This window comes from Miscanthus floridulus, chromosome 13 (assembly GCF_019320115.1).
Source record: "Miscanthus floridulus cultivar M001 chromosome 13, ASM1932011v1, whole genome shotgun sequence".
Classification (NCBI taxonomy): Eukaryota; Viridiplantae; Streptophyta; class Magnoliopsida; order Poales; family Poaceae; genus Miscanthus; species Miscanthus floridulus.
In genome coordinates this window covers 63,637,587-63,665,472 of record NC_089592.1, presented here as the reverse complement: position 1 = coordinate 63,665,472, position 27,886 = coordinate 63,637,587, and the positions used below count along the sequence as shown (strand labels likewise).

The 27,886-nt window shown below is 43.2% G+C and overlaps 1 protein-coding gene across 2 annotated transcripts in view; it reads right to left on the bottom strand.

The window, feature by feature from the left end:
- LOC136502324 (protein ENHANCED DISEASE RESISTANCE 2-like) overlaps positions 1 to 27,886 on the bottom strand; it is a 62,346-nt gene that overhangs the window by 16,383 nt on the left and 18,077 nt on the right. For both annotated transcript variants that reach the window (XM_066497773.1, XM_066497772.1), the window contains exons 8-12: positions 27,357 to 27,391; positions 26,588 to 26,688; positions 26,340 to 26,435; positions 25,717 to 25,781; positions 24,896 to 24,967 (exon numbers count right to left, since the gene is read on the bottom strand). In XM_066497773.1, coding sequence (XP_066353870.1) covers positions 24,896 to 24,967; positions 25,717 to 25,781; positions 26,340 to 26,435; positions 26,588 to 26,688; positions 27,357 to 27,391 — 369 coding nt within the window. The remainder of the gene's footprint in view (positions 1 to 24,895; positions 24,968 to 25,716; positions 25,782 to 26,339; positions 26,436 to 26,587; positions 26,689 to 27,356; positions 27,392 to 27,886) is intronic.

Sequence of the window (27,886 nt, the reverse complement as noted above, 5' to 3'; positions counted from 1 at the left end):
CTCCGCATGTCGTGCCCCTATACTTCCCAGCAAAACGGGAAAGCCGAGCGCATGATCCGCACCGTCAATAACATCACACGCACCCTCCTCTTCCAAGCTTCCATGCCCCCCTCTTACTGGGCTGATGCTCTAGCCACTGCCACCTATCTCATCAATCGCCTTCCCACCAAAACTCTAAACATGAGCACCCCTTTTTCGCCCTCCATGGCACCCTCCCCTCCTATCATGATCTTTGTGCCTTCGGGTGCACATGCTACCCCAACCTTTCTGCCACCACTCCTCACAAGCTTGCCCCCTGCTCCACCCTATGTGCTTTCCTTCCTTATTCACCGGATCACAAGGGCTATCGGTGCCTCGCCCTCAACACCAACCGCGTCATCATTTCTCGCCACGTTGTTTTCGACGAAACAACGTTTCCTTTTTCCCTCAGCCGGCCATCCCCTCCTTAGCAGGAACTTGATTTTCTAACTGACGTCGACACCATTCCTGTGTCTCCCCTTCCTGCAGGTACACCCGGCGCTGCTGCCCCCTTCCAGTTGGTGCCTCTGGTCTGGCACCATCTCTGGCACGCGCAGGCACGCCGGCGTCCAAGGCCCCGGTGCTGCCAGCGCCCTCCACCCTGGCACTACCGGCTGTGTCCCGGGGGTCCCCGTCGTCCTCTGTACAGGCGCCCCTAGTACAGGCGCCCCCTATACAGGCGCCGGCTCCACCCGTTGTCCACGTCTACAGCCGGCGCGCTCCCCCCGTCGGTGATTGCGCCTCAGAAGCCGCCTATTATTCATGTCTACAGTAGGCGTGCTCCTGCTCCTGCCCCGCCACCCAAGCGCCCGGCAGGAGCGCCTCCTTGACGTTCCAGCATGGTCCCCTCTCCACCTCGCTATGTCAAGAGCGATCCTCCGATTCCTGTTGGTGCTGTTTCCATTCCGTCGGTCGCCAACTCCCACGGCATGGCGACCTGTGGAAAAACAGGCTACCGGTAGCCTCGCCTCGCCTTGCATACCGAGGCCTTGTCTCCCCTACCGCGGTCCTATCGAGATGCCCTTGCTGATCCTCATTGGCGCCAGGCCATGGAAGATGAATATGCGGCTCTTCAAGACAACCACACCTGGGACCTCGTCCCCCGCCCCACCAAGGCCAATGTTGTTACTGGAAAATGGATTTTCAAACACAAGTTCCATGCCGATGGCTCATTGGAGAGATACAAGGCTCGTTGGGTACTTCGGGGATTCACTCAACGCCCCGGTGTTGATTATGATGAAACTTTCAGCCCGGTTGTCAAGCCAGCCACTGTTCGGACAGTCATCACGGTGGCACACTCCAGGGATTGGCCAATTCATCAACTTGACGTGAAGAACGCTTTCCTCCACGGGACTCTTTCAGAAACAGTATACTGCTCTCAGCCTACTGGGTTCGCTGATCCTACACTTCCAGATCATGTCTGTAGACTCAACAAATCCCTCTACGGCTTGAAGCAAGCCCCGCGGGCCTAGTACAGCCGCTTTGCCTCCTTTTTTATCTCTCTGGGGTTCACTGAAGCTAAGTCAGACACATCTCTCTTCATATTCAGCCGTGGCACCGAGACAGTCTACTTGCTCTTATATGTGGATGACATTGTCCTTACGGCTTCATCTCAGCATCTCCTTCACCGTGTCATTGCTGCTCTGAAAAAGGAGTTCGCCATGAAAGATCTTGGACCCCTACATCACTTCCTTGGCGTTGCAGTTCAGCGCCACAGGGATTCTGTTCTCCTTTCACAGCGTCAGTACACTCTGGACATACTTGCTCGCCATGGCATGAGTGACTGCAAGCCTTGCTCCACTCCAGTTGACACTTGTGCAAAGGTACCAGCTGATGCCGGCCCGTCTGTTGCTGATCCCACTGCTTATCGCAGCCTTGTGGGTGCCCTCCAGTACCTCATCTTCACCAGGCCCGACATTGCCTATGCCGTCCAACAAGTGTGCCTTCATATGCATGATCCGCGGGAAACTCACCTTGTCGCTGCCAAGCGGATCCTTCGCTATCTTCAGGGCACCCTCAGCCATTGTCTGGTCATTCCCCGAACAGCCCCAACACAGCTCCGTGTCTACACCGACACTGATTGGGCCGGCTGCCCGGACATCCTTTTAACGACGCGCCATATCGGAACCCGGGTATGGTGTTAAATGGGCAAGGGCCGGGTTGGCACCCCCTTGGTGACGCGCCGTGTCGCGATCTGGGCATGGTGTCAGTGAGCAAGGATCGGGTCGTCACTTCCTTAGTGGCGCGCTACATCGGCGCCCAGGTGTAGTGAAAAATGAGCAAGGGTCTTCACATCTGAGTCGACGGGTGCGAAGGATAAGGAAGCTAGTCGAACCAACTATGATCCGTTTAGGTAGTTGGAATGTAGGGTCGCTTACAGGTAAGTTAAGAGAATTAGTTGATACCGCGACTAGGAGGCGTGTAAATATATTATGCGTTCAAGAGACTAAATGGAAGGGTCAGAAGGCGAAGGAGGTGGACAATACAGGTTTCAAGCTTTGGTACACAGGGACAGTCGCGAATAGAAATAGAGTACGAGCTTTTATTGATAAGAGCCTCAAAAATGGTGTGGTGGGAGTGAGAAGGCAACGAGATATGATTATCTTAGTCAAGCTTGTCGTTGGTGATATGGTCTTGACCGTAATTAGTGCATATGCCCCCCCAAGTAGGCCTCGACGAGAGTGCTAAGAGACAGTTCTGGGAAGACTTAGATGGCCTGATTAGAGTTGTACCTAGTAGTGAGAAGCTATTTATAGGAGAAGATCTTAATGGGCATGTAGGTACTACAAGCGTAGGTTTCGAGGCAGTTCATGGAGGTTTTGGGTATGGTAGTAGAAATCAGGAGGGGGAGGAAGTTATGGACTTCGCGGTAGGTTTTGACCTGATGATAGCCAATACTTTTTTTAGAAAGAGAAACTCATCTAGTGATCTTCTGTAGCGGACAACACTCTAGCCAGATTGACTTTGTCCTCGCAAGAAGAAAGGACAAACAAGCATGCTTGGGTTGTAAGATGATACCAGGGGAGTGTGTTATTTCTCAACATAAGCTTTTGGTGGCAGACTTTCGTTTTCAGGTGCGTGCCCGTAGGGATAAACAAGCTAAGATTGAAAGAATAAAGTGGTGGAAACTGAAAGGGGATGCGTCAAAGGTATTCAGGGAAATAGTTATCAAAGAGGGCTCTTGGAAGGAAGAAGAGGACATAAACAACATGTGGGAGAAGATGGCAACCAACATTCGGAAGGTGGTCTCAGAGGTGTGTGGAGTAACCAAAGGAAGTGGAGGCAAGGCTAAAGATACTTGGTGGTGGAACGAGGAAGTCCAAAGGGCTATTAAAGAGAAAAAAGAATGCTATAGACGCTTGTACCATGACAGGAGTGTGGACAACATAGAGAAGTACAAGGTGGCAAAGAAGACTGTAAAGCGAGCTGTAAGTGTGGCAAATGGTAGAGCGTATGAGGATCTTTACCAATATTTGAATACGAAGGAATGAGAGAAGGGCATTTATAAGATGGCTAGGGTTCGTGAGAGAAAGACAAGGAACTTCAACCAAGTTAAGTACATTAAGGATGAAAGGGAACATCTCTTGGTGAAGGAGGATGAGATCCGACATCGATGGCAAGAGTATTTTGACAAATTGTTCAATGGTGAGAATACGGACACAACCTTTCAGTTGGATGACTCTTTTGATGACACCAATATGCGATTTGTGCGGAGAATCCAAGAATCTAAGGTCAGAGAGACGTTGAAAATGATGAAAGGAGCAAAGACGATGGGACCAGATGGTATCCCAATCGAGATGCGGAGATGCCTCGCGAACATAGCTATAGTATGGCTAACCAAGCTGTTCAACTATATTTTTCGATCGAACAAGATGCCTGATGAGTGCAGAAGTATATTGGTACCGATCTACAAGAATAAAGGGGATATTTAAAGTTGTACTAGTTACCGAAAAATTAAGTTGATGAGTCATGCTATGAAGCTATAGGAGAGAGTTATCGAGCATCAATTGAGAGCAATAACGTGGGTCTAAAGGGTGTACCTAGTGTAGAGAGCTCCCGCTCTGTGCGGGGTCTGGGGAAAGTGTCAATGGCAAGCCTTACCATTGCCTGTGCAATGCGAGGAGACCACGACTCGAACCCAGGACCTTCCGCTTGCACCAGGCCTGTGCAATAAAGCGGGTCTCTATAAACTAATTTGGTTTCATGCCCAGAAGGTCAGTCATGGAAGCAATTTTCTTAATAAGACAAGTTATGGAACAGTATTGGGAGAAGAAGGACCTACAAATAGTTTTTATTAACTTGGAGAAGGCTTATGAAAAAATACCAATGAATGTTATGTGGTGGGCTTTGAACAAACATAAAGTCCCAACGAAGTACGCCGGACTCATTAAGGACATGTACAACAATGTTGTGATTAGTGTTCGAACAAGTGATAGAGACACGGATGACTTTCCGATTAGGATAGGACTACATCAAGGATCAGCTTTAAGCCCTTATCTGTTTGCCTTAGTGATGAATGAGGTCACAAGGGACATATAGGGGAACATCCCTTGGTGTATGCTTTTCACGGACGATGTAGTGCTAGTTGATGAAAGCCGGACAGGAGTGAATCAGAAATTGGAGTTATGGCGGAAGACTTTAGAGTCCAAAGGTTTTAGGCTCAGTATAACTAAAACTGAATATATGAGATGTGACTTCGGCACTACTCCTCGGGAGGAGGAAAATATTGGTTTGGAAGGTCAAGTAGTGCCTAAAAAGGATAACAACAACAACAACAACAAAGTCTTTAAGTCCCAAACAAGTTGGGGTAGGCTAGAGTTAAAACCCAGCAGAAGCAATCAAGGTTCAGGCACGTGAATAGTTATTTTCCAAGCACTCCTATCAAAGGCTAAGTCTTTGGATATATTCCATCCTTAGTGCATAGGAAGAATACCTTTCGATATTTAGGATCAATGTTACAGAGAGACAGGAATATTGATGAAGATGTTAGCCATAGAATCAAAGCAAGGTGGATGAAGTGGCGCCAAGCATCTGGTGTCTTATGTGACAAAAGGGTGCCACAGAAGCTAAAAGGGCGCCAAGCAAGTCGTTTATCGTTCTCCGGCTCATCTCTGGTCTTTTTTTTATATAATCAAATTCCTCGTTTCTCAGCTTAAGCCGTCGTGGTTTCTCAGAACATTTTTCTTCTGCTCTAAATCACCCATTTGAGTTCATCATACATCAACTTATCTCTAAAAACTTTCTGTGATTTTTTCTGGTTTTTCTAGAATTCTTTCCCACTTTTTTTTGCGAGCATAATCCAACTTATAGATGCTCTAAGATATCTTTTCATGAGCTTCAAAATATTTTATTTGGGTTCCTCATGTTCCAAATCATCTCTGGGAAATTTTCCCGAATTTTCAGAGTTTTCGGAGTATTTTTCACAGCTTAAATATCAATTCTGGACTTTTTCTCAAATTATTTTATTCATGAAATTAATTAATTTTGAAAATAATAAAATTTCTCGGTTTTCCCCGACCTCGAACCCTAACACTATATATATGTCGATGTTGTGCTCAATGCGCTGATTCTAGATATAAAATCCTTTTTCTGAGCCGCCACTCCGAACACGCTACCATCTAGCGCCGAAGTTCGAACGAGTTAGGTTTTGTAAGTGCAATCAAAGTCCTATTGTGGGTTTTGGCATTGATGACCACCAAATTAGAGGACTAATAAGATTTATCGAGATGACAAGCAGGAAATTGAAAAATAAGGATGATGTACAGGTTGCAGGTGTCCTAATTACAAAAAGTGCCTAGACCTAGCTCAAAGGAGGTTCAAATTCCTTTATGTTTTGAAATTGAGTTTAGGGAAAGCCGTACTATTAAGAGGGATTTTAGGATAGTTGGTCAACTGTTGAACCAGATGCTCAAATTCTCAGATTTACATTCTCTCACCTAGTCAAAACAGCCAGCCAAATTTCACCTTAACTTACCTGTTTTGGCTAGGGCGGCAGTGCCGCCCTGTTAAGAGTGCAGTGCCGCCCTTAACTGATCGTTGAATCCAAAGGGTATTTATACCCTTCAGGCTCAGCCCACAATGGTCAACTACTTCACTCAGTCATTCTGCTCGAAACAGAACAGAACCAAAGCTCACTCTCTCTCCTCCATTGTTGCTTCTTTATTCCTCAAGCAAATCCTTGATTCTAACCATCAAAACTTAAGAGAAAATGCAGCAAAACTCGATTAAAGAGCAGATCCACTAATTCCCAAAATCTAAGAGCATTTGTTTCACGTTTGGCCGACGGTATTAGGGTTTGTTACTCTTGGAGCTTGCTCCTAGCCGGCTAGGCATCGCCTTTGGTCTTGCCAACTCGTGTGACAGCCTTGGGAGATTTGTAATCTCATTCTCAGAGCTAAGAAATCACCTCTAACTTGAAGAGTTAATTCTTTTGATTTGAGAACGAGGGTAAGGCAAGCCTTAGTGGCAAGCCCAAGTCTTTTGTGGCTTTCTCAACAACGTGGACCTAGGCAAACCTTTGTGGTGAGCTGAACCACGGGATAAATCTTGTGTCTCGCGTGCTTCATCTTGTTTACTTACTGGTTTAGCTCTTTGGTAGTTGGTGTTATGGTTTGGTTGCTCGATCCACTCTTGTGTGGAGTTTCTGTGGTATTCAGTCTTCCAACTGGATCTTATCTTTACATTGCAGGATTAAGCAGCTAGTGGGGTCAGATTCATCTCTGTAAAATCTCAGTTGTGTTAGATTTATTTTCCAAGAGTGACAGTGCCGCCCTTCTGGCCGGTAGTACCGCCCTCGGTTCTGACAGAGTTTTGAGTTGAATTTTTACAGGCCTATTCACCTCCCCTCTAGGCCTCCTTTATCTTCCTGTAGATCCTACAAGTGGTATCGGAGCGAGGTTGCTTCGTATACGCTTCACCGCGTGAAGTATGGAAGGAGGAGGTTCGAGGACCGTTCGCGATGCAAACGCAATCGGAGCGAGGTTGCTTCGTATACGCTTCACCTCGTGAAGTATGGAAGGAGAAGGTTCGAGGACCGTTCGCGATGCAAACGCAAGTGGTGTGCACATCGGTGATGTCGGCAACACCAGCGAGCTGTCCATGTCGACAACAAGTGATGGCACCATCAAAGAAGCCAAGACCACTGATGCCGAAAGAAGAAAGGCAAGAAAAGAAAGAAAAGCCACAAAGATCGCAACAAAAGAAGTTAGAGAAAAGAAGAAGGAAGAGCAGCGGCTCAAGGACAAGAAGCGAAAAGAAGTTAGAAGAATCACAAGAGAGGCAAGAGTCAAGAGAAGGGCAGCAAGAGCTCAAGAGCAAGAGAAGAATAAGTATGATGCATCATCTAGTGAGCTCTCTAGTAGCTCAGATGATGGAGATGATGATGTGTCATACCATGCTTCAAAAGATAGCAAGAAGGTGAAGAGCAAGGACAAGAAGAAGGATAGCGATGACAAGGGCAGCAACAACAACAAGAACAAATATGCCGCCGTATCCTTTAATTATTCTTATTTGTTTAACCATAATAAAAGGTCCTTTATCAATATACCCGCGGGCAAGTTGCCCCATTTTGATGGGACAAACTTTACCAAGTGGAAGCACTTGATGAGTGCCTATCTTGTAGGTCTTCACCCCGGTCTTTAGGAGATTGTGGTGAATGGATTGCAGCCACCGGAAGATCCCAAAGTGCCAACAAATGAGGAGTTAGCTGTTGTCTATCTCAATGGCCAAGCCACAAGCATTCTTCTTAGTGCCTTGGATGGAAATGAGTACAACCGAGTGATGAATGTCAATGTTGCAAAACAGATTTGGGACACTTTACATCTAGCACATTAAGGTGTTGATAAAGTGAGGAAAGCAAAGATTGATTTGTTGATGACTAAACTCAATAGGTTCGTGATTGTTGATGGAGAGGGCCACAAGAGATGTTTGATAGATTGATGACCTTGGTGGGCAAGATTAGAGGCTATGGATGTGATGAGCTTGATGATCATAAAGTGGTGAAGATTATGTTGAAAGCCTACTCACCAAGAAATGAGACCGTAGTTACCTTGATTAGAGATAAGAAGTTTAAGCACTTTACACCAAATAATGTGCTTAAAAGATTGTTGACATTTGACATGCAAAGAGGAGAAGCCAATGAGAGAAGAAGCCAATGGGAGGAGAAGACTTAGTGAGTTATAAGCCAAGCTAGAAGGCATGAAAATCAAGGAAGTAGCTCTCAAGGTCAATAAATCAAGCAATCAAGGCACCTCCAACAAGACAAAGGACAGCAAGCAAGCATCAACAAGTCAGCCTAAGGAAATTAAGTCAACTCCACAAAATGATGATCCAAGTTCATCCTTAAGTGAAAATGAAGATGATGGGGCTGATTACATGAAGATTGATGATATGGCTTTGTTCATGAAGAACTATCACAAGGGGCTGAAAAGGAATGGGTATAAAATAGTGCAAAGAAGGTTCCCAAACAAGAAGATGACTTGCTACAATTATGGCAGCACCGAGCATTTCATTGCTAAGTGTCCTTATGAGAAGAAAGACAACAAATACAAGAGGGACAACAATGAAGACAAGCATGAACACAAAAAAAGATACAAACAAATGGAAGAGGCACACATTGGGCATGAGTGGGACTCATAAAAAGAGTCAAGTGATGAGGATGTGAAGGTTGCAACCGTGGCCATTCTAAAGCCATCCTCTACACCAAGGCTTTTCAACAACATGTCCGATGATGATGACCACCACTCCACTCACATTTGTCTTATAGCAAAGGGTGAGAACGTAAAACGAAGAGCCAAAATCTACTTCACCTCCTAGTGACATCTCTAGTAGTGAACTTAGTGATTCTAGTTATGTTGAGAAATATGCTAAATTGACTAAAAATTTAGATCCTAAGACCAAGCTCTTCATCATAAATCTAATTGAGAAATTAGAAAGTGTCAAAGCCGAGCTAGCCGATAGAGATGAAAATCTTGAGGAAACCGAAAAGATGTATATTGGCTGCAAGGAAGCTCTTGAGTTAGAGAGAAGTGAGGTGGACTCTTTGAACAAGGCCTTGGCCGAAGAACAAAGAGAACATGCTCTCACAAAGAAGACAAATATTGCACTCAATAACAAGTATTGTGTCTTAGTTGAAAAGCAAAACAAACTTGAAGAGCAATATAATCTTCTATGCGAGAGCACCCCACTGTCCTCCAACACAAATGACATTTCTACTCTCTCCACTAGCTAAGGGTGTGGAAAATGCTATAATCTTGACTTAAATGTTTATTTCACTAACTTTACAAACATGGAGGTTATGAAAAAGGAGATTGCTAGGCTCAATGTTATGTTAGGCAAAAGGTGCATGGAAGGCAAGAAATCTACTGATGGTAAAGTTGAACAACCAAAGAAGCCACAATACAAAAATGAAAGAAATCCACACATTAAGAATGGGCTTGGGTACACTCATGGAGGTAAAATCAATGGAAGAAAGGTAATCAATGGATATGAGTTCATGAGCAAAGGGCAAAAAGGTATAGATAGGTCTGCACAGATGGTGGCACAAGGCCAGCCCAGAGCAACACCGCAGCCTATGGGCGGCAGTGCCGCTGTAAAGGACGGCAGTGCCGCCCCCCCCACAGAAAAGGGAAGACCACCTCTTCCTCCTCTGCTCATATCAAACCCAAGAAGAAGGTATCTCATCCTGAGCAGGTTGTCCAGAAAACAAAAAAAATCTATCTGGATCACTCCAAATAGATATGCTTATCAACCAAAGGCAAAAATACCTCAACAATATTTGAATTCTAACTTTGTTTTGCAGCACAACAGCAAGGGGGAAGTGTTTGCCAAATTTGTTGGCAATGGTCGAAATGTTTATCTTAATACTTTTATTTGGGTTCCTAAAGTTCTTATGACTAACGTGCAAGGCCCCAAGAATATTTGGGAACCTAAAACTTGGAACTAAACTTGTGTTGCAGGCATACTCATCCGGTGGGTCAAGTTGGATACTTGACAGCGGCTGTACAAATCATATGACCGGAGAAAGAAGTATATTCTCATCATACCCCCCAACTACAAACTCAGATGAGAATATCATATTTGGTGACAATTCAAAAGAGGGTGTGATTGGACTTGGTAAAGTAGCTATTACACGTGATCATTCAATTACAAATGTCTTACATGTTGATTCCTTGAAGTATAATTTGTTGTCCGTCCCTCAATTGTATGAGATGGGCTACAATTATCTCTTCACGGATAAGGGTGTGGAAGTCTTTAAGAGGGAGGATTCCTCTATTGTCTTTACGGGTCACCTTAAGAACAAGCTTTACCTAGTTGATTTCAGCAAAAGTAAAGCTAAGCTTGAGACCTGTTCATTGGCAAAATCTAGCATGGGTTGGCTATGGCATCGCCGACTAGCTCATGTTGGAATGAGAAACTTGGTCAAACTCCTAAAAGACAACCACATTCTTGGACTAACCGATATTCAATTTAAGAAAGACAGGATTTATAGTGCTTGCCAAGCCGGAAAGCAAGTAGGTGTACCTCACCCACCAAAGAGCATCATGACCACCACACAATTGTTGGAGTTGATTCACATGGATCTCTTTGGACCGGTCGCCTACCTAAGCATCGGGGGTAACAAATATGGTCTAGTTATTGTTGATGATTATTCCTGTTTCACTTGGGTATTCTTTGTTTATGATAAGTCACAGGTGCAAGAGAAAGTCAAGATATTTGTGAAAAAAGCACAAAGAGAGTTCGGTCTTTCTATCAAGAAGATAAGAAGTGACAATGGGACTGAATTCATGAACACTCTAGTTGAAGAGTTTCTTGATGATGAGGGCATCAAGTATGAGTTTTCAACCCCTTACACCCCTCAACAAAATAGTGTAGTAGAGAAGAAGAACCATACACTTCTTGATATGGCAAGGACAATGCTAGATGAGTACAAGACGTCGGACCTCTTTTGGAGTGACGCCGTCAACACCGCTTGCCATGCCATCAACCGCCTCTACTTACACAAGAAACTCAAGAAGACTTCATATGAGCTTCTAACCGGTAACAAACCAAAGATGTCATACTTTAGAGTATTTGGGTCCAAGTGTTTTATACTTAACAAAAGACCCAAAACCTCTAAATTCACACCTAAAGTTGATGAAGACATTCTTCTTAGTTATGGATCAAATGAGCATGTAAATGAGCATGTCTATCGTGTTTTCAATAAAACCATAAGTAGAGTTGAAGTCACGGTAGACGTGACATTTGATGAATCTAATGGCTCTCAAGTGGAGCAAGTTAATTCAAGTGTTATAGAAAAGGAGGATCCACCATGTGAGGCAATCAAGCAAATGGCTATAGGCGACATTAGGCCACAAGAAGATCGAGCCACTGATGATGAGGATCCCCAGGTTGTTGCTACACAAATTTCTGCTGACGCATTTCATCGACAAGGGCAGCACTCACCTGCTGAAAATCAGTAGGGCGACAGTGCCGCTGAAAGTGCATCTAGCCCTTTTGTGGGTTTTGGATGATTGAATGACAACGTGATTAAAGGACTAACCCGTTTGCTAAGTGTGAACAGGTAATAGGTTATCTCACAAGATACTTAATGAATGCCAAAATGATGTATTGTTGTATAAACAATTTAGTTGAAGCACAAGACAACAATGCAAATGGAAATCATGTGAAGGCTTATTTCTTGTGGGATTTCCATGTACTATGTGAAAGCAAGCTCATGATTATTAGTTAATGAGACATAAGGGATTGCATATGGAATGGTCTCATATTTGAAGCTTGCTAAATTTAAATGAAAAAGATAACAATACATATGAATGGATGATTCAACACAAGATGTGACTTGATGGCTTGAGATGGTGAAGATAGCAAGGAAAGGCTTCGAGGTACTAAGCAAGGGTGAAGGGCAAGCGACGGCTTGGCGGCCGAAGAACCTAACTAGGGTGAAGAAGAAAGTACTTGCATTTAGTTGAGGTACTAATCAAGCTAAGATGGTCATATTTATGTGAAGGATAAAATCTATAATGAAGTATTTGATGGAAGTGACTTGATACATCTGGGATTATTCAAACTTGATGAATGGAATCAAGTCACATGCTCAAGATGGCTATGCTCAAGTGAAAAGATCAACATCAACATGTTAGCACCCTTACTTGATGAAGATTGGAAAGGACGGCATCAATTCAAAAGAACAACTCAAGTGGTACAAATTCATATTTCCGTTTATCTTGAGTTTAATAGGTATGCCGTACTATTAAGAGGGATGCATCATGTTGATAGATAATGTTTCATAAGTGCTCAAGCCAACCCATGTGAGTTTTGAGTATATGAGCGACAAAAGTGCTAACTGATCACTTGCTGGTCTGGCAATACCGGACGTGTCCGGTATTCATACCGGACGTGTCCGGTATTTGTCCAGCAGCTGTAAACCTGTTGTTCTCGGGTTGGTTCGTCGGGAGTTCCGACGTAGGTCGGGAGTTCCGACGGTCGGGAGTCCCGGCATGGGTCGGGAGTTCCGACGTGTCGCATTTCAACTGACTTGGAGGGTTCACTGTCCTGGTCATACCGGACATGTCCGGTATTCATACCGGACGTGTCCGGTATGGATGACCAGAGGCCAACGGCTAGTTTTCAAAAGCCGTGAGAGTCGGGAGTTCCGACGTAAGTCGGGAGTTCCGACGGTCGGGAGTTCCGACATATGTCGGGAGTTCCGACACCTCACTAACTTTAACTCAGTTACATGTTTTTCAAAATTACTGAGGGTCGGGGGTTCTGACTTGAGTCGGGAGTTCCGACGGTCGGAAGTCCCGGCATTCTTCGGAAGTTCCGACACCTCACAACTTCACTGTAACTTAGTTACCGTTGGCGCAGTGTGAGTCATACCGGACGTGTCCGGTATGCATACCGGACATGTCCGGTATTGCAACGGCTATAAAACGGCTAGTTTTTTAAGGGGGCTATAAATACCCCCAAGCCTTCACCTTTGGAGGCTGCTGATTCTGCTGTGATAGACATACGTTTTTGAGCCTTGCCAACTCTCCAAAACCCTCTCTTAGTGAGTGTGTGATCCAAATTGCAAAATCAATTTGTGGGTTGAGAAAGAATTTGAAAAAGAGAGCAAGCCACCACTTGAGCACTTGTGCATATTGTCAATCTCGTGATTCGCATTTGTTACTCTTGGATTCTTCGGTCCTAGACGGCTAGGCGTCGCCGGAGAGCAACCGAGAGATTGTGGTTGCTTCGGAAAGTTTATAACGGTCGATTCCGCCGCCTCGGAATCATTTAGTGGAAGGAGGAAAAGGAGTTGGAAAAGACTCCGGCTAGAATGACCTTCGTGGTACCCTCTAGGGCTGACCTTCGCTGGGTCGCCCGCAGCCCCCTCAACGGAGAGTAGGACTCGAACGAGTCCGAACTTCGGTAAAACAAATATCGTGTCTTAATTTGCATTTCATTTGATATTTGTGTTGCTCTAGCTGTACTGCAGGTTCTCTGTGTATATTGTCATCTCCATTAGGTGCCTGCAGTTTGGTTTGAAGATAGAAATCGAAAGGAGCAAGTTTAGGGCTGATCTGCTGAAATCGTGTATACCGGACACGTCCGGTATTTCCTGCCTGCACTGAAAATATTTATTCTCTGTTCTAACTTGGTGTTGTAGGGTTGTAGCTTCTATATATATTCTTTATACCTTGTTTACTTTGTGGCTAACTTGTGAGGGGTGGTAGTACTCTTGATTTGGAGTTTCCATTTTGGAAACTCCCCTTTCTAATTGTTTCCGCATTTAAAGGTGTTAATTTTCAGAAACGCCTATTCACCCCCCTCTAGGCGGCATCCTAGGTCCTTTCAGCCGCCCCATACACATCAGCAGCAGCTCCTTCAACTCCTACTCCACCACTTCAAGGGCTTAACTTGGAGCCTATCTTTGAACAAGAAGAAGCTAAAAGTTCAGAGGAAGAACAAGGAGGTGTTGAGCATCCAAGGCTACGTCAAACTATACAACGGGATCACCCCGTTGACAACATCCTTGGGAGCATTCGAAAGGAGGTAACAACCCGTTCACATTTAGCAAATTTTTGTCAATATTACTCGTTTATTTCCTCTTTGGAACCTCTAAAGCTAGAACAAGCACTTGGAGATCCGGATTGGGTCATGGCTATGCAAGAAGAGCTCAACAACTTTGAGAGAAATCAAATGTGGAACTTGGTAGAAAAACCCAATACCAATATCATTGGTATCAAGTGGGTCTTCCACAACAAGCAAGATGAAAATAACGTGGTGACAACGAACAAGGCAAGATTGGTGGCCTAAGGCTTCACTCATGTAGAGGGCTTAGACTTTGAAGAAACATATGCGCCGGTGGCAAGACTTAAAGCAATTCGAATGCTTCTAGCCTTTGCTGCTCATCATGACTTCAAGCTGTACCAAATGGATGTCAAGAGTGCATTCCTCAACGGCCCAATACAAGAGTTGGTGTATGTGGAGCAGCCACCGGGGTTTGAAGATTCCAAGTTCCCCAACCATGTCTATAAACTCCAAAAGGCGCTCTACGGGCTTAAGCAAGCACCCAGAGTATGGTATGAATGCCTTAAGAAATTCTTGCTCAAACAAGGCTTTGAAATAGGTAAAGCTGACCCTACACTCTTTACTCACAAAATTGGAATTGATATATTTGTGTGCCAAATATATGTCGATGATATAATATTTGATAGTACTAATCATGTGTATTGTGATGAGTTTAGTAGGATCATGACTAAAAGATTTGAGATGTTCATGATAGGTGAGCTGAAGTTCTTCCTTGGATTTTAAATTAAGCAAATAAAGGAAGGGACGTTCATTAGCCAAACCAAGTACACCCATGATATGCTTAAAAAGTTCGACATGGTGAATGTCAAGCCTATCAAAACTCCCATGCCAACCAATGGACATTTTGACCTAAATGAAGAAGGAAAAGCCATGAACATCAAGGTATATCGCTGCATGATCGGCTCTCTACTTTACTTATATGCATCTAGGCCGGACATAATGCTTAGTGTGTGCATATGTGATAGATTTCAAGCCAACCCGAAAGAGTGTCATTTAGTGGCTGTTAAAAAAATCTTGAGATATTTAGTACACACTACTAACCTTGGCTTGTGGTATTCCAAGGGCTCAAAATTCAATCTACTTGGCTATTCGGATTCCGATTATGCCGGTTGCAAGGTAGATAGAAAAAGCACTTCGGGGACATGTCAATTCCTTGGACGGTCTCTAGTGTCTTGAAGTTCAAAGATGCAAAATTGTGTAGCCCTTTCCACATGTTGTGCTCAACTACTTTGGATGAGGCAAACCCTTCGTGATTTCGGATATCAATTTACCAAAATCTCACTCTTATGTGACAATGAAAGTGCCATAAAGCTTGCAAACAATCCCGTAAGCCACTTAAGAACCAAAGATATAGACATCCGACATCACTTCCTAAGAGACCACGAAACCAAAGGAGATATCGAATTTCGTCATGTGAGCACCGAAAAACAACTAGCGGATATCTTCACTAAGCCTCTCGATGAGTCAAGGTTTTGTGATTTGCGAAGTGAGCTAAATATACTTGATTCTCGTAACGTGGTTTGAAATATGGCACACCTCGGTTTAACAACCTAGCGACATAGGAAAATAATTTAAAAGGATATTATATTGTGTTTCAAAACTATTTCAAAAGGTCAACTAAGTGTCATGACCATTGTCTGTATTATTGATTGCTTACTGGTCATGATATTTAGATAATATATATCCATATCTGAGATAAAGGAGGTCATAAAGTTTCAGCGTAATCCCTGCAAAATTGGCAGGGCGGCAGTGCCGCCCTCTGAAAACTAGACCGTTTTCTGCCAATTTTGACTGGGTTGCGAGGCCCGTTTTCTTCTATCTATTTCATTCACTGGCCCTCGACCCAACTCTTTTCTTGTCTCCTAGCCAACGCCGACGCCCGTGCTTATCTCTCTTTCTCTCTCAAGCACGCTCCGTCGCCGTACCTTACGGTCTGCCATCCCGGCAATGCCGCCCCTACAGCCGGCCAAGTCTCCTCGTCGCTGTCCCCCTGTAGGAAGCTCCTGGCCGAGCCATTTCTCCTCTTCTCCCTCCATTCCATCGTTTTGGAAGCAAGGTGAAACCCTAACCACATTCAATCTATGCAATGTGAAAGTTTTAGTCATGGATTCTTGTTTCTATGGGGAGTATGAAGGGTTTAGAAAGGTTTTTGATGAGTTAATCGAAATAATTTTGAATTTCACCGGTTGGATGATTTTGGGGAGAGTGGCAATGCCGCCCATAAGACCATTAATGGCACCCCTAGCAGATTCTAACTGCTATACTCGATCTCATTAATCTGATGAAGTTCAGAATGGATTGGATTCATTTATCAAAAATTATTTCTAAAGTTTTTCATACTCAATCTTTCAAATCCATGACTGGAGTTTCATATTTTTTTCGTTTAGACTGTGATTATGAAATTGTGATGATGGATAAACACTATTGAAAGTAGAATTTAACCAGAACGAGAAAGTTGAAAATGAACTAGAGAAACAACTGAGGGCGGCATTGCCGCCTCCTGAGGCCCTGATTCCAAATCCAGCAAAGCTTCCTGTGTCATTTTCAAAATTCTTTTTCTTGTTAAAACCTGCTTGCAACTATTTCTAACTCATTATCTTATACAGTTTCTTATCAAGCCTCATTTAATTGTATAGATGGACCAAGGAAAAAGAAAGGTGATGTCAACTAAGCAAAAGGTCAAGAGAGGCAGGGGACAGGCAAGCTATATTCCCAGTGATAGAAATCTTGATGAAAACCTTGCTGAAGAAGAAAGAATTCAGAGGATGAGAATAACCATTCGTGTGTGGCCTGATTCTCCTCTGCACATTTCAGAGTTTGATAGCAGCTACATGAGAGAAAACACTAATGGGTTCAATCTCAATCCTCCCCAAAATAGTGACAATCATACAGTTCTTGATTATTCCATGAGCTCGGAAGATAGGTGAAGCTAGAGAGATTGATCCTTACTCCTTTAACAGGTCCTGTGGCATTGATTATAGATTTTGGAATGCTTTCCAATCTAATTTTTATGCCATAGCCATCCTATCTAAGCCAAAGGGAAAGATTAGCAAGATACAATACATTTATTTTGGTGACTTGGAGAGTAGGGATGATCATGGGTTTGCTGCAGCCATCAAGACCTGTGACCGCTTTGAGATGACAGATATCATGAGTTTCAGGCATGATTGGAACAGAGAGATTCTTGCACAGTTCCATGCCACTTACTATTGGAACAGAGAAGTGGATGAGCTTCATTGGATGACTGATGGGCGACATTATCGTATTAATTTTGTCACCTTCTATCGTATTCTTGGTTTTGGACATATCCACAGGGGATATGAGAGGATTCATAATGAACGTCGTCTTGAGCCAATGGAAGTAAGTTTCATGTGGGAGAATCAAAATCTTGCAGTTTCTGATTGGTCAAGGACCAAGCTCAAGAGCTTCTATTACATCATGAACAATTTTTTCAAGATCACTCTTAACCCCAAAGACAATGCAATAGATTTGAATGGCTATATCACTAATGTATTGTCTATGTTTCCCAGTAGTGAAAAGTTTAATAATCCAAGGTTTATTTGGGTTGAGCTAGCATATGCCATGGATGATGGGAGGAGATCTTTGCCCTATGCTTCTTACCTCATGTTTGTGATTGAGAGAGTGACTGGCATGTGGTTCCCTAAGGATTGTGAGCACATTGTTTACAAGATCAAAAAGACCCATGGTAGCTTAGGAGGACTTAGGTTAGCTGCTCAACGCACTTGTTCTGGAGGACATGGAGATAGTGGGGCAGCAGGCTTTCACTCTTCTGGAGCTGCACATAGAGATATTTCTGAGCCGTCCAGGGCCAGGGAACAAAAGAAGTCAAAGTGGGGGAAGATGAGTGCATAGATGAAGGCAATCTTTGCTCACTGTGCATATGCTTCACAGACTGCTTATGAGGATAGAATGGAAAACAAGAAAGCAGTGAGGCATGCTAGGGAGATGGCAGGGCTGCCACCCCTTCCACTAGTGTAGTCACCACCTCAGTTTCGTAACTTGCCTCGCCTTTCTTCCTCTGATAAGGAGCAGGATCAACCACATGAGCACCATTATAATTACAAGAGCAACTACACAAGCTTAATATGTATAAAAGTAATTGTAAGCTTGTGTAATGGGGATGCAAACCAACGGGAAGAACAAAGTTGACACGATGATTTTTCTCCCGAGGTTCACGTGTTTGCCAACACGCTAGTCCCCGTTGTGTCGACTGCTCACTTGGTGGTTCAGCGGCTAATTAGCATCACCCGCTAAGCCCGCACGTCGGGCGCCGTAAGAACCTACCCCGGAAGTGAGGGTAGCTCAATGACACGCTTTACTAGAGTTGCTCTTCGCAGCTCCCGCGGGGCGAGCACAATGCCCCTCACAAGCACTTCTCCGGAGCGCCGCATAAGCTTCTTGCGCGCTTCGACGAAGACCACCACCAAGCCGTCTAGGAGGTGGCAACATCCAAGAGTAACAAGCACCACCGGCTTGCAACTCGATCACCTAGTGCCACTCGATGCAACCTCACAATGCAATCGCACTAGAATCGCTCACTCACACAATCGAATGATCACTATCAAGTATGTGTGTGATGGAGGGCTCCCAAGCACTCTCAAGCATGGACACAAAGTCCCCCAAGGTGCTCAGCACCAGCCATGGCCAAAGGCCACTTCTATTTATAGTCCCAAGGGATAAACTAGCCGTTACCCCTTCACTGGGCAACGGTCGGGCCGACCGGACGCTCCGGTCGTGTTGACCGGACGCTGGACCCTAGCGTCCGGTCGCTCGCAGACGACCAGGTGTCCCGGTTCCAACGGTCACTTGACCTGACCGGACGCAGCAGCTCTCAACTGACCGGACGCTGAACCCCCAGCGTCCGGTCGTTTCCAGTAAGCTCCCGAGCATGACCGGACGCGTCTGGTCGAACGCGATCGGACGCAGCCAGCGTCCGGTCACACTCTAGCTTCTGCATCACCGTACGTCAGCCTGACCGGATGCAGCATGCCAGCGTCCGGTGCATGCAGATCCAGCATCCGGTCAGTTGACCGACGCCAGCATCTTCTCCATTCTCTTTACCCTTGCTCAAGTGTGCTAACCACAAGAATTTGCATCCGGCGCAATAGAAAATAGGCATTCCATTTTCCCGAAAGCGCCTCCTTTGTAAATATGCCAACACCACCAAGTGTACACCACCATGTGTATGTGTGTTAGCATTTTCACAATCATTTTCCAAAGGATGTTAGCCACTCAACTTGCCATGCCACTCGATCCTAGCGACAATGCAAAGTTAGATCACTCGAGTGGCACTAGATGACCGATATACAAACAAGTTTGCCCCTCTTGATAGTACGGCCATCTATCCTAAACCCGGTCATAAACTTCTCTACACACCTATGACCGATGAAATGAAATGTCCTAGGTTATACCTTTGCCTTGCGCATTCCATTCCATCTCCTTCAATGTCGATGCAACACATGCACCAACACAATCAACAATGATATGATCCACTTCATATCATCACATGATCATATTGGTTCATCGATCTTGACTCTACTTGCTCTTCACCGTTGCCATCGTCCATCGGCGCCAAGTCTTGCTAAAGCTTCACCGCCACGCGGTCCATCACTCCAAAGCCTTCGACTTGCCCTTCACGCTCGCAACCGGTCCATCAAGCCAAGTCTTGTCTTGATCTTCTCCGTCTTGATCACATGACTCAATGTCATGTCTCATGTGCATTTAAGCTCCTTCATCATCACATGTGTGAGCTTTGCAACATCTCCAAGCCATTTTTACCTTCATGGCATATGTTGCTCACACACATGTACCTGTGGACTAATCACCTGTGTATCTCACATAAACACAATTAGTCCACCTAGGTTGTCACTCAATTACTAAAACCAAACAAGGACCTTTCACATATTCTGAGTTTAGATTGTTTTATATTCATATGATCTGTTGTAGAAACCTGATTGCTACCTGACCGATATAGTCAGGACGGCAGTGCCGCCCTGTGCTGTATCAGCCAAGGTCTTATGTGCTTGAGCTGATATAACCTGTCATATGCATCACGTTTACTCCTGTGACACCTTGTTCAGCACCCCACAACAGGCATGTAGGGGGGTTTCCATCACACCTAAAATATGAATCATGGCCTTTCATGCCAAATTGAGAATTCAAATCTCTATTCACATATTTAGGGGAAGGCTTCTACACCCATGGTTCGAAAATCTCAGTTTAGATTTCATATCTTTTGAAAGCTCTAATTGGGTTGTCATCAATCACCAAAAAGGGGGAGATTGTATGTGCAATCAAGTCCTATTGTGGGTTTTGGCATTGATGACCACCAAATTAGAGGACTAATGAGATTTATCGAGATGACGAGCAGGGAATCGAAAAATGAGGATGATGTACAGGTTGCAGGTGTCCTAATTACAAAAGGTGGCTAGACCTAGCTCAAAGGAGGTTTAAATTCTTTTATGTTTTGCAATTGAGTTTAGGGAAAGCCGTACTATTAAGAGGGATTTTAGGACAGTTGGTCAACTGTTGAACCAAAGGCTTAGCCTTAGATAGGAGTGCTTGGAAGACAGTTATTCACGTGCCTGAACCTTGATTGCTTCTGTTGGGTTTCAACTCTAGCCTACCCCAACTTGTTTGGGACTTAAAGGCTTTGTTGTTGTTGTTGTTGTGGTCAACTGTTGAACCAAATGCTCAAATTTTCAGATTTACATCCTCTCACCTAGTCAAAACAGCCAGCCAAATTTCACTTCAACTTACCTGTTTTGGCTAGGGTGGCAGTGCCGCTCTGTTAAGAGCGGCAGTACCGCCCTTAACTGACCGTTGGACCCAAGAGGTATTTATACCCTTCAGGCCCAGCCCACAACAGTCAACTACTTCACTCAGTCATTCTGCTCGAAACAAAACAGAACCAAAGCTCACCCTCTCTCCTCCATTGTTGCTCCTTCATTCCTCAAATAAATCCTTGAGAAAAAAGGCAGCAAAACTCGATTGGAGAGCAGATCCACTGATTCCCAAAGTCTAAGAGCATTTGGTTCACGTTTGGCCGGCGGTTCTAGGGTTTGTTACTCTTAGAGTTTGCTCCTAGCCGGCTAGACGTCGCCCTTGGTCTTGCCAACTCGTGTGGCAGTCTTGGAAGGTTTGTAACCTCATTCTCAGAACTAAGAAATCACCTTTCACTTCAAGAGTTCATTCTCTTGATTTGAGAACGAGGGTAAGGCAAGCCTTAGTGACAAGCCCAAGTCTTCTGTGGCTTTCTCAACAACGTGGACCTAGGCAAACCTTTATGGTGAGCTGAATCACGGGATAAATCTTGTGTCTTGCGTGCTTCATCTTGTTTACTTGCTGGTTTAGCTCTTTGGTAGCTGGTGTTATGGTTTGGTTGCTCGATCCACTCTTGTGTGGAGTTTCTGTGGTATTCAGTCTTCCAACTGGATCTTATCTTTATATTGCAGGATTAAGCAGCTAGTGGGGTCAGGTTCATCTCTGTAAAATCTCAGCTGTGTTAGATTTATTTTCCAAGAGCGGCAGTGCCGCCCTCGGTTCTGACAGAGTTTTGAGTTTAATTTTTACAGGCCTATTCACCCCCCTCTAGGCCTCATTTATCTTCCTGTAGATCCTACAGGTTTCCGGCAAACTCTCTAGCGAGCTTTTCCGGCCACACCGTTGGGTTCTGGCGACAACCACCACCAGAATAGGTAGATGTCATCGTTTTCTACGCCGTAGTGTCTTTGTTTGTATCAATCCGCCGCCGTATGACCGTTTTCCCTTCATTTTTCCTTTTTTCGATCAACTTTCCCAGCGAGCTCGGCCATGAACATTGTTGAAGTTCTTCGTTTTCCGACGAACTCTGTCCGTCTCCTCGGGACCGGGCGTGCTCCAGCCCCAGACCCGCTCTACGCCGCTGCCTCGAGCCCACGGCCCCATTGCCCTTCGTGCACCCCTGCGTGGAGCAGCAGCGCTGCCGCCGCTGCCTGTGGCCGCCCGGCCATGGCCTTGCGTGCCGCGGCCGCGAGCACGGGCCAGCGCGCCACGCGCTGCCGGCCGGCCAAGCCCGGCCGCCCTCGGTTCCCTTCAGCCGAGACCCTCCTCTTCCGTGTGCTGTATAGCAGCAGCAGTCAGCCATGGCCCTCCTTCACGTGAGGAAGAAGCCCAAGGTACAAGATGAAGGTAATTATAGTTTTGCCACCGAACAAGATTAGGACTAGTTTAATCGTTTTAATTCTGTTTTGCTTCGTTCTAGTTGCGTTAGATTCGTGTCAACGCGAGCTACATGTTAGTCTTAATTTGATTAACATCTATGCAGACACGTTTATAAATAATTAAAAGCAACATAGATTATATACAATGCACTTTTACAAATAAGATTTTAACATGATTAATTGCTAACATAATCATGTTTCTAATAATTTGTCTAGTCTAAACACGCATGTTAAATTTGATTAGATGCTCTTTGTATTTACAAGTTAAAGTTGAATTAGCATAAATGATATCGAAATATTTATAAATAAAGTATGATTAGCTTTAACTCTGACTTTTGAAATTAAATATGTTGTGATTAATCTAAATTAATATTACTCATATAGTTTTTCTTAGCTAACATAAATCAAGCTTATAGTAGTTTCTTTTATAATATAAAATCCTGATAGTCTTTCTTTTTGGACGATAGTTCCATTATCAGTGTTTCTTGCATTCCCGTGACCGTAGCGACGATCTCTCTTTCAGTATGTTGTTTTAGAGCTTTTGGTTATGATTGGTGTATTGTTCTAAGTTGTCTTTGCTTTGTCTGTTTGTATGTTTCTTTGTGCTTAGTGTTTGCTAGGAGTAGAAGTGAACCATACGTAAGCGTTGGAGACCAGAAACTGAGTGCCAGAAGCTACAGAACGGAAGATGATGTTGAAGATTCTCTAAGCAAGTTATTTTGGGGGTAAAGCAAAAGTAAGGCAAGTATAATATGAGGCTCCTTGTTACCTAATAACATTATAATCATCTTTTTATGTGCATGTGTCTAATATGATGAAACATTAAGGACCTTACCTAGTATACTTTTGTTACCTTGTTCCTTGTTACCTAGGTTTATGCATTTGGGTAGTTCTTGCGAGTTGCTCTAATTAATGATGAAAGCTCCACAATATTGGCTAATGGCATATGCAATGATGTTTAAAATGTGCTTTTTAGCAACATGGAATCTTAAGGACTTATCTGTCAGGAAAATCCGGGACTTACAGTACAACCATGAGTGCTATATGGCTCTAGCTGTAGTCAAGTATGAGGACATTTTCTAACTTGTTAGTCGTTACTGAAAGGCGCAAAAGGGGCTTGACACGATGGGTATAGGACAACCCCTGTTCCTATGGCCCTATTCGCGTACCCTTAAACCCGGCTTGATCCGCTTCTTTTTTCATCCGGAACAATGTTTTTCTCTCACAAATCCCTCCAGATTCCTCCAAAATTCCTCCAAGCGAACGGGGCCTATGTGTATAGCTGTGAAGGAATTGTATCATTCGAAAAGAGGGTTCCTACATCTGCCTGCCGAGGAAACCTAGCGGCCCTAACTTGTTAGACGAACTTTTGAAAGACTTCATAGTGAACTTTGTCGGCCTTCCTTGGTAGTAGGTTAAGGGACTGATCATCTCGGGCGAAAGGGTAAATCATGGCTCATGGTGAAAGTGTACAACCTCTGCAGAGTGTAAAATTGTTATAACAGCCGTGCTCACGGTCACGAGTGGCTTGGAAAACTCACAGAATTATGGGTTCTTATTGTACTATGGTGTTGGTGCTCATGATTAATCATTATTGTCATATTGCTATTGTCTATGTTCATGTGGAAACTGGAGCTTAAGCATAATTTAGCAACTTAGGTTCTGATGATAAAACTTGATCTACTAAAATTGCTTACTGTAGTCCAGCCATGTCAAACCTTTTGAGCCTACATCCCCTCATACTATTATGCTTGTTAAGCGGTGGTTTGCTTACGCTTGCTTTACTTTTCAATTACTTGGATAAAAATCCCGGATGGGTACCAGATGGTGGAGCTAGTGAGTTTTCTGAGAAGTGCTAGGCGTATGTACCCCCAGTCAACCGTCCCTGTGCAGTTGGAGCCTGGAGAAAAGAATAGTAACCGTTTCGCTATACTCTGATGTAAGTGTTAATTATAAGTATATTTCCGTTATATAACATTGTTTCTGATATCCTCTATTATGTTGTCTTGTGTGTGGACTTTCTAGATACATACATGGCGAGCCTGGTTTTGTTCTTAAAACTGGGTGTGACACATGAAGACATGAAGTTGAATAAAAGAGTTAAAATATTTGTCAAATAATTTGTCTAGTTGGTGTTTTGGTGGACTAACAATTACAAAAGTCTTTTAGAATTTAAGTTTCATGAAAACTACGAAGCGACGGATAGTTAACGTAATAATTGCAAGTATATGTCGTTTCTATCTGGGTGCGATGGACGGGTGAGATCTACCTGAATGCTGTAACTGAATGTTGTTGTCTTTGATTAATGCTAAGACTGGGGCAATGCCCTAAAACTCTAAAAATATATATATATAATTGCAAGTATATGAAAACAACAACAATGTGCAATGTTTGCCATTAAACTTAAATATATTAAACAAAAAGTAGCTTAGTTAAGAATTTTTGGTGTTCAAACTTTTCTGAACATGCTTGTTTCACGAAAAGTCAGTGCAAAGCAAGCTAAGAAGCTAAAAGGTTCGACCATAATGAATAGTTCATGGTATAACACTAAGAAAGAAACAAAACAATAAAGATCATCTTACGGTTGATCTTCGTACGCTCGTATCCATGCTTTGGAGGTCTTTTCTTGTGACCAGCAGGAGTCTGCAAAATGGCTGCATAAGAGAAAAAATCATGCATGATTAACTAAAATCTGAACTTGTAAAGCACATAAATTGATGTCTGGCGGATATCAATTGTTGTTGTGGTGCAGATTTCCTTGGCAGGTGGTCCACTGGGCATTGTCACAACTCACAACAGGATATGTACAAAAACATCTTACTTACAACACATCTTTTTTGTAGTTCACAGTAATTCTTATGTACATACGCATTTTACTTGCAACAGTACATCTTTTTTGTAGCTCACAGTAATTATTAGTTACATACCAAGACAGCAAGACTCAGTGAGTTAAAATCATTAAGGATTGGAAACAAGTACATCTAGGTAGGGTGATTTTCTTTTTTTTTCTCGAAAAACACAGGAGAGCTGCGCATCATCTAGGTAGGGCGATTTTCACTTATTATCTCGTATAAAATGTTTTATCATGTATTCCTCAAAAACATTGGAAGAAAATTTGTAAACTTAAAGATATATTGTTATCTTCTCATGTAAAAAATACCATACATTTTTCAGAAAGCATGGAAACTTTAACATCAACTGATATCATCTAGAAAACTGCCAGCTAACTTTTAAGACAACACTACAATTTAATATAAAAGGTTGAACTTATATTCCCATGTTTCAATGTAGATAATTTAATAAAATGTTTTAGGATATGCATCATCTTGAGGTTACTGAAGAAGATTATTCGTATTCAGGATATTGTTACCACAGTACTGGTACAATAGATTAAGTTACTTACTATATGCTCCATCTTGTCCGCGAAACCATTGCCGGGAGAAAACAAAATCCTTCTTGGATTTCCACCTGAGAAAACCTCTGCAAGTGTTACTTTTTTTTAACAAAATATTTGAATATGAACAATTAGATAAACCATGGCTTCAAAATTGAAACTTACATGTTCAACTAAAAGAAACATGCCTATTCACAAAGATGAATTGTGATCAAGGAAAACACACAAAAAAAAATGCATTGCTAAAGAATTTGAAAGTGAATATGGCTCAGGAAACAGTAGATTGATTCATAAGAGTATAGGGAAGTACAATATATAGGCAAGGATCATGTAGGGTTTATAGAACACACCCAATCAACGGAGATCCTTGCCTAATCTGTGATCATCTACCATAAATTCCTAGAGGCAGCCCAGCCACCAGGCGTGGGTGCCAAGGCCCATGAGGCCGGCCCTATAGGCGCCTATTCTAACAGAATTGTCCAAAATCCCAAAAGATGGCTATCTCGTGCTCAGAAGATATTAATGTATGTTTTAAACTTATGTGTAATTGGTAAAAAGAAAATACTTACAAATAGGTAAGGGTTTACACTTGCATCAGAATCATACATGTAAAGGTAATGAGAGGAAAGTACCAATTTAAATATTTGGGTTCATAGGTTCCATAAACCACATCGCAGTATCCATCAATTGTTTCCACTAACTCCAAATCAGCTGTCAACATATCCCACCTAAATTGAGAAAATTTTAGTAAAGCTAGTTGTCAATGTCTCATAGTGATAGTTTGTTTGTTTGTTTCATCCACAAGGAGAAAAAAATTAACAAAAATTCCATTTTGAGGTGCACGTCTATGTTCATATTTGCAAATCAACTGTTAGCTTACTCGTATCGCTTATGTTTATCAAGACTGAGAACCACTTCAAACACAGTATCAGGGTTTGCACCAACCACCCCAACAGATTTCAGAAGTATCCCCTTTCCACCCTGCCAAAAAAAGAGAACATTACGCATTTTCCCTAGAAAGAACATGTTGAAATGTAAGATTGGATGGCAATTAGCAAAAAAGAGTGGGACAAGCTACTTTTCAGCCATGGAACAGTGTTTTCCTCTCACAACATTTCAGCATAAGCATCAGCATAAGCCAAATTTCAGCATAAGTGAACAGGGAATTGTTTTTGTGGCTGTTAGGGAAGGCTTATAAATCATTGCATGAAGACGGATGATCTGGGCATTTCACTCAGTGAAGCCAAGACATTGTTACAATTCTGTACTAATGTTCTGTGCTTTATCTAGGAAAAGAAGTTGGATTAGTAATTCAGTTCAAGAAAGTTCGGAAAAGTGAAATACTGATATGGAAATGGGAGTTGTGGTGCTGAAGTATATGCACATATGTATACATAGTTACATACAGAATGTGGCCCACAGATCTCACTGCATATGCATCACAACCGTTATGGAATTAGTACTTGCAGTGTGCCTATATTAACTTAGACAGCGAATATTATGGCAAAGACCTCTTTAATTGTCATTGCATATTGCTCATTCGAGAGTCATGTATGTTGGTTCCACAAAGAGACAAAGTTCATTGGGAACTTCAATGCCACAACAGCATTTCATATGTTTGAACTTAATAAAGAAAATAGCTCTCTCACCTTTGGATTTGTAATATCTTCAAAAATTCTGATACCTGCATAAATATGGAACTGATATGAGAGAGATAATATGATCCAACATAACCACACAACTTTTGAAATTCAATTTGCCTCTAAGAATATGAATAGCATAAACAAAGGTGAATCACAAAAGTCACTCTATTAGCCACAGTTTTCTGCAAAGCTCATAACCTACTTGGAGGATTATTTATGCTGTTAATATAGCCATATAGGTCGCATCACAGATTCAAATATAAAGAATATAATCTTCCTCTAAGGATATAAAGTTTGGAACTGCCCAACAGAGCTAACGAAGAGCTTTGTAACCTAAGAGACTGTCAGTGTTAGAGGAGTCAAGGGTCTATTGGGCCTTAGCCCATTAGGGTTAATTAGTCGCTTGCTTAGGAGTCAAGTAAACCTCTCTATATAAGGAGAGGAGATGTATCAATCTAATCAAGCAAAAGATTACAAAGAAATCCCTTCTCTCTTGCCGGCCGTGGGCGAAGCCCCGTGGCCGGCCTCCCCCAGCG